The 12,021-nt window shown below is 47.2% G+C and overlaps 1 protein-coding gene across 2 annotated transcripts in view; it reads left to right on the top strand.

The window, feature by feature from the left end:
- TENT4B (terminal nucleotidyltransferase 4B) overlaps nucleotides 1-12,021 on the top strand; it is a 62,553-nt gene that overhangs the window by 21,305 nt on the left and 29,227 nt on the right. For both annotated transcript variants that reach the window (XM_066583939.1, XM_066583940.1), the window contains exon 2: nucleotides 8,846-8,969. In XM_066583939.1, coding sequence (XP_066440036.1) covers nucleotides 8,846-8,969 — 124 coding nt within the window. The remainder of the gene's footprint in view (nucleotides 1-8,845; nucleotides 8,970-12,021) is intronic.

Consider the following 12,021-nt stretch of genomic DNA (forward strand, 5'->3'; position numbering starts at 1 on the left):
ACACTGCTGCTCCAACTAACGTCAAAATGCACAACTTGTCATGGAACGGGGTATAACAGCAGATGCCGCGTCCCGAGCCCGTGGGGAGACTGCAGTGGGCAAAAGAGCACAAAAATTGGATCACGGAGCGCTGGATATTTTTTGCCTGGTTAGATGAGTTTCTGTTGCTGGGAGGTCAGACGTTGCCACAAGCAGCATGAATTGATGAACCTTCCTGTCAGCTGACCAGAACATGCCAGCACCTCCGTCTGATTTGTGGTGACTACAAGAAGCTTCTTGTCCGCAGGGGCCGATATTCCTGCAGTACAGTTTCACTACCTAGCGGAATCTATTCCACAATGAGGAGGTCCAGCAGCCTACTGTAGGGGGGGCTCTAGTATTAAAAGCCTTGGGGATATAGATGTATATGTCAAACCTGACTGATGCACCCTTCCAACTAGGCAAACATGGTGCCCCTCGCCCACTAAGGATCGTCCTTAAGGAACTTTTCCTCCCAAAGACGTTTCAAAGCACCTCGTTGACCGGCTCTGAGTTTATCCAGGCTGTATTCTCCACTTAGGACATTACAGAACCCGTCAGTGAGGGTTTATGGCCTGCCCGTGCAGCGCTGGCTGTGAAATGCAGCAGCGCCTCCAAGAGATCACTTTCCCGATGACACGTTGGTCTATCGTTGTGCTACGAAGATGTAAGGCGCTTCTCCACATGTATGGTCAGTGGGGTCCTGTCATCACAAAGTCCCTGCTACTACTCAGGTGTCTGACAGGCCCATGGAGGGATTAGAGCTGCGGCGCACACTGGTCTGCAGCTTTATGTAAAGTCCTCCAAGTGCAGCTGAGGAACCAGATTACATAGCAGTCCAGTTTTCTTTTTTCCATTAATTTAAATGGGTTTCGTCTGTAAAACAGATCAGTAGAGTGCATGCCAGGGGTGTTTTTGTTTTTGTCTTTATTCCACGCAGTCTGTTTTACGCAGTGTTACACCATAGAATAATGTGGGTCCTTCTGTAGTCTGGGTTTACGGAAAAACTACTGTGGAGAGACCTTAGTGCATCCCCCCCCCCCCCCCCCTCTAGGAATAAAATGTGCTTTTTATCGTAAGAGGTCAGTCGTGGGGGATGATTTTTGCTTTTTGAGTCTTGTAAATTGCCCACTTGCATACTAAGAGAATCCATCCCAAGATGATCCCTTCATACAGAAGGTCTTGTTGGTTCTATAAAGCTTATTGTGGGATCCGGAGCGGGCGTCCACTTCCAGATTTTGCAGCCAATACCGCCCATAACATGCTATTGAAAGGTGGTTCTTCCTGCACATGAGCGGAAAGCAACTGCATTTTCCGCTCGCGGAGGAAAAATTGCAGCGTGCTCCATTTTTGCACGGATGGCTTCCATGCAAGTCAATGGCAGCTATACCATCCGTGGCCCTTCCACAATTGACACTGTGAAAAGATCGCATATTCAACATCGCTAGGCAATGACGCGGGAAAAGCAGGGGTTTAAAAGAAATCTGTACTGCGCATGTCCGACGGGCCATGCGGACCATCCGCAGTACAGATGAAGAGAAAGAAAGGCAGGTACGCACGGGTGCCACTGCTGCCAGGGCCGGATTCATGCTCTTCCTATGGGCAGTATGTCATGCCCGCTCCGCGTGTGATCTATTGCCACGGATCACGCTGTGACAAATCGCCTGTCTGAAGCAGAATAAGAAAGTCAGGCCATCATCGCACAAGCATTTGTAAAGGCATTACTGCTGCATATCTTGTGCTAGAACGCAGGTAAAGCAGGCGGATGGCAGCCCTTTTTTTTTTTTTTCCTCCCCTCCTTGTCACTAGCTGAAAGATGGTGAAAGCATTGCCTTCTGGGGAATAATGGTGTGCGCCATAGCTTCTTCTATCATTGCTCTAATGTAGTCATAACCTATACACTTTAGGTTGTCCTGCCCATGCTCTATGTACATGGACCCCAAACTGTCTGCTGGGGGCCCGGATGATACTGTTGCCCAGCGTCCTCCAGTCCCTGTATGACAGGTGATGTGGATGACTTCTAGGTCACCAGCACAGCAGTCTATGCGCAGGAGGCGTGGGGTACATGCGCAGGAGGCGTGGGGTACATGCGCAGGAGGCGGGGGGGTACATGCGCAGGAGTTGGGCTTGTCTGTGGATGACGTAGGGGAAGTTATACTCCATCATACAGACTTGCTGCAGAGTCTGCAGACATTTCTGTAAGGCTGCACACTTCTTATCCATTATCGATGGGTGAGGAAAAAACCTTGCACCCCACTTGCATGTAAATTTGAGGGCTGTGTGATTTTTAATTTTTCCTATTGAAAATAGATGTGATCTGTGTTTTTGTTTTGTTTTTTGATATTTTAACCGGGTGAATGCAACCTTAAACGAAGGGCTCATTTACATGGATGTATTCTGATTGCACTCCATATTTTTACTGACTAGTATAGACACCTTGGGAAAGTATAATTGTTCTGCTTTCAGCCGCTTTCACACGGGCTACAAAATAGTGCTTTTTTAAAAAAAAAATGTTAACTTTTTTATGGCAGTGCAACAGCGATTACAAAACGTATGTTTGTGAAACCCATGCTTTTCAATGGTTTCCTTTTGGTTAGCGATTGTTTTCACTGATGCCATGTTAGAGCATCCCACGATTTTCTATCATTCTGTGATGTGCATTTTATTTTTTTTTAATTAAATGTATGTCTAGATCTCCCATTTTCCTTATGGAGCCTCCTTGTTTATCGCAATGCACGAATTTGCGTTTTTATTTATTTTTTTTATGCTATACGGTACATTTTTTTTTTAACAAATTTCTATTAACGTTCTCATGATAAAATTGCAGGTAGCAGTAGAAGTTTTTAGAGTCCCCGCTTTCCCACACCATCGCTAGATGACGCGGAATCCACCATCTTTCTGCAATGTCGATTGCAGAAGGGCCGCGGGTCGGACAACTTCCATTGATATCAATGGAAGCTGTGAATGTGGAATACATGCAAAGACAGAGTATGCTACGATTTTATTCTTTTTTTTTTTTCTTACCCCCCCCCCCCCTTCCCTGATGATGAGGGTTCAAAAGGTTCCTTAAAGAGACACTGTCACCAGGTTCCTGCATCCCAAAGGCACGCCCGCTGGAGCCGCAGACAGGTATGCACAGGGTGGCATTTCAGAATACACCACCTACTCTGACTATTCATAACAAATGGTGCTCTGAATGGCGTAGATGGCGCCATGCTGGCCTCTGCCCACATGGAGTGACTGCGCTCCCTGTATTTGTGGAGAGGCCGGAGCGCTGGGGACTCCCACCTTCTGATTGGAACAAATCTTTTAAAATGTTCTGTAACACTCCATTTTAGAATAACACATAGGTGCAATGTACATACCTGTCCCAGGTTCCTGCTCCCCAGGGGTTTGGGCAGCACCTGGTAACAGGCCCCTTCAAACAAGGATCTACTCCAGTGGTTACAGGCAGAAGTTTCTAACGGCAGTCTGTTCTCTTCCAAGATGTTCCCTTAGTTTGTGTCTACAGATACTTTGCTGCTTGTCAATGATCACTTCAATTGAAATGTCAGGGCAGAATAAAAAGCAATAAGACCGCCGCTTGTGGTGTCTCTTCCACATGATAGATTTGGCGACACGGGCGTGTTCTCTCACCTGGTACGTGCCGTCATGGCAGATGGGCAGACCATCCTCTACAAGTACCGCAGAGGTCTGCAATTCGGTTTTGTACTATGCTTTCCAAGGGCAGTAATGACACTGTTACAAGAAGTTGAACATCATTCCTACACACCTCTGCTGTATCACTAGAGAAGTGTCAGCCTAATCCCCCCTGATGGCACCTGCTAAGTGCTTCCACTGTCTGAGACCAGCTGAAGACTATGGCCGCCCGGCTATACGAGCCGGCTCATTACCTGTCTATCAGGCCTTGTATTTGGGCCCATTAGTTCCTGCTCAGTTTACAGCTGCAGGCGAATTTGATTCTTCCTGCACATGAGCGGAAACAAATTGCGGTTTCCGCTCGCAGATGAGAAATCGCAGCATGCTCCATTTCTGTGTGGGCTCCGCATGAATTGCTTCCATTGTAGTCAATGGAAGCCGTCCGACCCACAGCCTGTCTGGAATGTCCATTCCGGATTGGCTTCGGGTACCAACGCCATCGTGGGAAAGTTTGTACTGTGCAGGATCTACGGATGGACCATCCAGAGTACGGAAAAAGACAGGTATGCAGGTCACCTGCCGCACTCGGGGCCGAATTCCACTGCCTGAATCTGGACCTGCCGCGTGCATTCGGCTTTAGTATATATTTTGTGGTGGTGGAAAGGCTGAACAGTGAAGATCAGGTACCTGCAATAGTGGCTTGAACTCTTTGGCCGCTATCACACGGCCCGCTTTTTTACTGTGGTGTTTCAAATGTCGCAGTACAACGCTCCAATTGATTTCAGTGGAGCTCCACAGACCAGTGCTTAAGGGGTTGTCCTGCGAAACAAAGTGGGGGTATACACTTCTGTATGGCCATATTAATGCACTTTGTAATGTACATCGTGCATTAATTATGAGCCATACAGAAGTTATTCACTTACCTGTTCCGTTGCTAGCGTCCCCGTCGCCATGGTGCCGTCTAATTTTCAGCGTCTAATCGCCTGATTAGACGCGCTTGCGCAGTCCGGTCTTCTCTGTGTTGAATGGGGCGCTCGTGCTGGAGAGCTGCTCCTCGTAGCTCCGCCCCGTCACGTGTGCCGATTCCAGCCAATCAGGAGGCTGGAATCGGCAATGGACCGCACAGAAGACCTGCGGTCCACCGAGGGTGAAGATCCCGGCGGCCATCTTCACAAGGTAAGTAAGAAGTCACCGGAGCGCGGGGATTCGGGTAAGTACTACCCTTTTTTTTTTTTTTTTTTTTTTTTTTTTTTATCCCTGCATCGGGTTTGTCTCGCGCCGAATGGGGGGGGCTATTGAAAAAAAAAACAAACCCGTTTCGGCGCGGGACAACCCCTTTAAACGTGGTTTGCTCTAGTTCACAAGTTGAAAAGAAACTGCGCTCAAAATCGGTGGAATTAACATATGGCGCGGGATTGAAAGCCGCAGCATGTTAGCTGGTTGCGCAAATTCTGCTCGGTGTGGACTGACTTTTGGGGTGCTTTCACACATGTGGATTGTGTTTAGGCTTTTTGCTGCTTTTTAAAGCTAAAACCAGGTGAGGATCCTACAATGAGAGAGAATAAGGCCTCATGTCCACTAGCAAAATGGAATTGCGGAATCTGCAGCGGATTTTGCCCCTAGGGAATCATTGGCCATCCGCAGTCCATTAAATAGATTTTTGCACCCGCGGATGGCATTTTAATAGAATTGCAGTTTTCACGCGTGGGAGAAAAAACGCGGCATGCTCCATTTTTACCGCGAATTCCAGCCACATTGCGATCACATTGATGGCAATGTGTGCAGATATCTGCATGAAAAATAAAAAACCATTTAAAGCAAATCCCCGTGGAATCTGCTGCGGAAATCCGTGGCAGATTCTGCGCGGATTGTGTTTTTCTAGTGGACATAAGGCCTTATGGATGGATACAACTCTCTTTTGGGATTCACTCCTGGTTATGCCTTAAACTGCCCGCATGACTGTACCCTACTGGGGCTTCATGTGGGCTGAGTAGGAAAGAGCCCCGCGCTTCTACGCACTTGGGATAGTACAAGTCCAGTGAGAAGTAGGACTGACTTAGTTGAGGAGCTCTATACGCATACGGGACTCGTCTATATCCAGGATCGCCCTTAATCAGTCGGCGGGAGTTCTAGGAGATTTCACCTTTTTATTGGTGGAGACAGACGTGCAGACACAGGCAACAATAGAGGGGAAACTAATGGGGTGCAACGCGTTTCGGAGCAAAAACAAGCTCCTTTTTCAAGCACAGATCTATTGGGCTGAAAGTCTTTATTTAATAAAAAAGGATAATGTAGGGGAAGTCCAAGGAAAAGAGAACATTTATTAATTTCTGATGCACCAATTCATAACCTGAAATATATTATAAGTATTACTACTGTTGTATTTCAAGGAACTACTCAACATGGTCGGAGTTATTCCGCATAGAAGGGGAATGGGATTTGCAATGCAGACTTTTTTTTTATTTTTATTTTGCTGCCATAGGTGGTAATTGGCGATTCTGAAGCAGAATCGTCTAAAAATAGAACATGCAGCGTTTTGTGTTCCCCCCCCCCCTCCCCCACCCCCTTCATCTCTAACTATTGGTATGAGAAATTTCTCACGTGAATAAACGCACTAAAAGCCACGTGTTTTTGCGCGTTATATGTGGCCATATCGCAGTCTGTCAAATATCGCATGTGAAAATCGCCCGTCTGAGTGCGCTCTTGGGGATAAAGGTCTAAATAAAGGATTATGCATGTTCTAGCGCTCTACATTGCAGCCAGAAGTTCTTGCCCCGGACTGTTGATGGGTTTGTTTTTTGGCCTTTTTTTCTACTTGTGGCCAAATAGAGGCTTTTGCAAAAAAAGTGTGTTCAGACCCCCGTAGGTGCAGCTGACCGCTCCGAGCAGTCTGGGAAGGCTTTCTTGTGTTCTGCAGATGGGAAGCTGCGGTGATCCCCGTCTGTCTGCGTGACTCAGGCCGCTGGTATTCCTGGGAGCCGCCAGCTTACATTACTAATGTTTTGACAAGTTAGATCTACGCTTGCATTTTACGCGTCGGCCATGCACACGGATTACAGATGGCAATAATGTGTTCGTACTCCGTCCCCGCTGCCAGATCCAGCAGCTGCCGTCTGTATTGTCTTGTATGTTCTCCTTCCACATCATTTATCTGTCAGTCCTGTGTAGTAAATAGGATATTGCATGTGGCAGTGCAGACCTGCAGTACTTGGTAATCACGGCATATATGAGTAGCTCTCCTTCCCCATAAGCATCCTATCGCAGTGGAGCATCGTGCCCCTCCAACAATCTGCCGTCAGCAGTGTGTACTGAGCTTATAGGAAACCCCATGGCTTATACTTGTTTCCACTTCCGTTTTCTTTTATGCAATTTGAAACTATTTTGCTATTCTGTTCCATGGGCATTTCTTCTCTGGTGCAAAAACCAACTTTTGGTGACTACCGATTTTCAGTGATGACCAGTAGAACGGTCCGGGCAGCTCCAGGGTCTATAAGGGCTCACGAACACAGGCAATCAGTCCTGCATAGGCTCCAATCAAGTATAATATGTGCAGGAACAGAGCCCATTCGTGGGAATAGGTTCATGCACACCAGCCATTCCTTCCATTCGGAACCATGGTTCAAGTTCGAAAAACAAGAGCCTCGCACAAGAGAATGACTTGTAATGTGTTGTCCACTGCAAGTTACTCCTGAGAATCTGACAATTGACCGTTTTGCACACAGCCTAATGGCCCATTTACATATAATGATCGCTCAAAATGAATTCAAACCAATTTGAGCGCTAATCATTCCATGTAAACCCTATATAATCTCTCACTATCTGTTCGCGGTTGTTTATCGCTGACTTTCAGTCAGTGAAAAAGGAGCCGCTATTGCGTATAAATGCTCAACGCTTCACATAGAAGCACCAAATAAGAACCCCACGAGCCGGCGAGAAGTCTGTCAGTGTAAACGCCCTGCAGGAGCACGGACTACCTTAGCCGTGACGTCAGCACTTGTGCAGTCATTGAAATGAATGAGAACAATACAGACGGGCTTGAGAGTAATGGTGATAGAAGTAGGAGTTGGCCATATTGTTTTCACAACTTTATTTAAGCCCCGTTTAAGGCCTCCTTCCCACGAACGGATTTCCGCCGCGTAATTCGCGGCGAAAATCCGCTGCGTTGCCCCCTGCTATTAGGTTCTATTGAACCTAATAGCACAATGCTCACGATGCGGAATTCCACCGCGGAATTCTGCACCGTGAAATCTTCCGTCCTCACCCGCAGCATGCTCTATTTGCCGCGGGTGTACGCGCTGACGGCTTCCATTGCAGTCAATGGAAGCCATCCGTTCACGCTATCTCCCGCTGTAACACAGCGGAAGATAGCGTGAAAACGCTTTCCCGCCTACCGCCGCCGCGTCACCTGACATGGCCGGCCGCGGCATGTGATGCGGTGGGCGTGTCATGTGACGCGGCGGCGGTGGGCGGGAAAGCGTCATGCGGGAGCGAAGACACCGGATCTGCTGGTAAGTATGGGGTCTCTGGGGGGGGGGGCGCCGTGACGGGCTTCGCCGTGGAATATTCTGCGGCGGAGCCCATCACGCTCGTGTGCAGCCGGCCTTACACTGGATAATTACTTTTAGATCTTTCCGACTGAACGACGAGCGCCAAAAATGAGGTGCCATTTAACGAAAAGCATTGAAAGGTCTGCTTAACACAACCCCTTTGAAATTGCTTATTCCTCTGTTAAAGTACAATTTGTGGGGGAAAAGCTGGAACCGTTCTGAATGTGTTACAAGGATACTGTTTGCGCAAAATATAAGTGGACGGTGACTGCAGACACGTTGAACCCTCCTGGATGGCTTGGGGTGTTCAGTCCTTAGGGCTATATTGGAAGTAAATGCCATACAGCGGGGCCACGCTTCTATCGCCAGTCTCACTCAGCACATTTTTCATGGATTCCTTCGTTTTCCATCTACTTCTCCATCCTATTATGTTGTAGTTTCCGTATTAGATCCCGCATAAGGGAAGGCCTACAAAAAAAATAAAGTCCTTTAAATATACTTGAGATGTGAAAACTGTCTCAAGTATCCTCTTTGCTCCATTCGATCACTTTTATGTTACCGGCCTTATTCTAAAACGCCTGCCTGTTACTGCTGTGTGAAAGTGTATAAGAACTTGAAAACTTTTTTTCTTTGTCTTGTAGACTTCACGAAGAGATTCTCGACTTCTACAAGTATATGTCCCCGCGGCCAGAAGAGGAGAAAATGAGGATGGAGGTGGTTAATAGAATAGAAAACGTAATTAAAGAGCTGTGGCCAAGCGCAGATGTGAGTATTGGTCTTGTCGTTGTAATGCCTGTATTATGTCTGTGACCTAGTAAACAGTTTTGGGTAACTTTATGTCTGCACAGTGATGTGGGTGTAATAAGGGTGTTAAAGGGGTTGTACTAGAAAACACTATCATCTATCCATAGTGATCAGTGGGGGTCCTGTGTCCCTCTACTGCATCCACCCGCAGTGGCTAAGCATGTACGGCCACCTCTCCATTCATTTCAATTGGGCTACGTCAAATGGCAGAATACAAGCAGTACGCAATCTCTAGCAGTCCCATTGAAAGTGAAGGGAGCAGCATGGCGCATGAGCAACCACTGCTCTAGTGTGCGCTGTGTGGGATGCAGAAAGCTTGCTGTGAGGAGGGGGTGGAAGGGGATACAGGACTTGTGTTCTCAGGATCAGTTTGGGTCTAAGCAGTGAGAACGGCACTGATCACTTCTATCAGCTATCCTATGGTTATGTAATAAGTGTGTTCTGATGCAACCTCTTAAATACTGGCCGCCTCGTTGGACAATCCCTTATACAATCTTGTAAATGGTGTCCTGTTATACATTTTTGTATAGGTTTACCAATTGCAGAATTTTTATGTCAATTTCTCTACCCATTTGGTCAAAATATATCTTGTAGTGTCAAAAAGGCAGGTGGATTCGTGACTGATCTCCCAGGGTAGTTCAGTTCATAAGCAACAAGCTGAAGGCCCATTTACACGTAACGATTATCGCTCAAAGTTCGTTCAAACAAATTTGAGTGATAATCTCGCGGTGTAAATGCAAAATAATCACTCACTACTTGTTGGCAAGTCGTTATCACTGACTTTCACGCAGCATAAAACCCATCGCTGGCTCCTCGTTCAGTGTCAACGCACAGCACTTCACATAAAGGTGGAACGCTGAGCGAAAAAGCCTGTGATCCAGCAGTGAAGTCTGCCCGTGTAAACACTCTGCACCAGCACTAATGCCCTTAATGGTGATGTCAGCGCTCATGCAGTCCTTTTACATTAATAAGGGAGATGGAATAATACCTCCACAGCGCCACCTATTGGAAAGCAGCATTTCTTAAAGCCAAAGTTAGACTTCTTATACAAGCCTTGCAACAATGACTGGGAATTAATAGCAAAGCCAGACTTGCTTTTAATTCTGTCATTGTTACAGGGCTTGTATAAAGAGTCTAACTTTGGCTTGAAGAAATGCTGCCTTCCAATAGGTGGCGCTGTGGAGGTAGTATTCCATCCCATATTATTCCTCCCTTATTTGCATATTACCCAGAGGAGCATCAATGGCCTTTTGAGTCTCCTCACTCACCATCTAGGTGCTCCCCCTCCCCCCCCCCCTTGGAGAAAAGATGACGTTTCTAACCCCTGTCAATTTTACACAGGACGACAGTCTGCTAAAGGACGATTTTGACTAATGCCCATGGCTGGACTTCTGCCGCATTGTACACAGTGGAAATCTGCGGCGTTGCCCTGCATCTATTACGTTCTATTGAACCTAATAGCTCAATGTTCACGCTGTGAAATGCTGCAGCGTGAAATAAATTGCGACATGCTCTGAATGCCACCGGAATACGCGTGGCTGGCTTCCATCGTAGTCAAAGGAAGCCGACTGTCAAGCTATACCACACCTGTAGTACAGCAGAAGTATAGCATGTATACGCGCCCCGCAAGTCGCGTCATCTGACACTGCCAGCACATCATGCGCTGTACTGCGCATGCGCGCCGGCCCCTCCATGTGGGACACGTACGGAGGATCCAGAGTGGTAAGTATGGGGGTTTTAGGTGGGTGCCTTGGCGGATGCCGCTGCGATATTCTGCTGGCAGAGTCCGTCACGGCTGTGGACATGAGCCTTTAATCTGTCACAGAAGTCACAATGCTCTTCCTCATCAGTTGCACAGCACTGACTTCGAGCCGTTGAGGCCGGGCTCACACGGCTGTAAGTGTTACGTGCGGCGTTTGACCACTGTGGGCCTGGCGGCAGCCCAGCATGCTGCCACATGTGGCAGTGAACCTGTACTTCATATGACCGCATAGCTCACGCACGCTGTCTTAAAGGACATGAGTTTTGATACTTACCCAGTGATCTGGTGCTGAAGCTCTGACCTGTGGAGTGCGGTCTTGGTTCGTGGTACCACACTTGTAAACTGCTTTATTGTATTGCTCTTATGCCTTTAACTATTGGTTTTTCCTTGACTGATAAACTATTGGGAAACTCTGTTTTGATTACTGCAATATATTCATATTTGGGATTTTTTTTAAAAATGGTAGCTTAAAGGGGTTTTTCAATGAGAATACTATTAATGATCTTTCCCCGGGATAGGCCATCAATAGTTGGGGTCCGTCGCTCTGGGCTGAAGTGTCCGGGCCTCCGTGAAGTAGCCAGCTCTTGTAACTGCAAGTGCAGCTATTGAAATCAACGCGAGCCATGCTGTAGTTACAAGCACCGGCCACTTCAGAGGTCGGAGCAGAGGCTACCGCTCCAACCCCTGTGTATTTGCGACACTGTCAGCAGGCACACAATCAGCTGATCGGCTGGGGTCCCGAGCGACTAACCCAGCCAATCAACTATTGAGGATAGCGCATCAGTAGTATTCTCCCTGGAAAATTAATTTTAACATAAACCTTTCTTGTCTTTTCTTGGGTGCGGAGGTTGTTTTAAAATAAAATATACTGAATTGCGGATTGTTCTGTTGTACTGCTGAAGTCAGACGGGAGGTCGATGTTGATTACACTCCATGTTCTATCAGACGGCTACATAACTTGTCGTCGGTGTTGTGATGTGAAATATTGAGCCTCGTACTTTCCATTAAGGTGTTTGAGTGCTTCTATTTGTACTTGCACTCCCGCTTTTGTATCCATCAAGGTCACAAATGACCTTTTCTAGTGCAGCTTTACTATTTACTGCTCCGAGCGCTCAGATAATGTCACAGTTGTTGTGTTTCCCACAAATGAGATTCGGGGTTGGAGAAGGTCGGGATCTACTCTGTGGGATCTTCACACTTATCATTGCCCTCAGCTGATGCACCAAATGAAGTCTACTGCATTAATTAATC

Source organism: Eleutherodactylus coqui, chromosome 11 (assembly GCF_035609145.1).
Source record: "Eleutherodactylus coqui strain aEleCoq1 chromosome 11, aEleCoq1.hap1, whole genome shotgun sequence".
In the NCBI taxonomy this organism is placed as follows: Eukaryota; Metazoa; Chordata; class Amphibia; order Anura; family Eleutherodactylidae; genus Eleutherodactylus; species Eleutherodactylus coqui.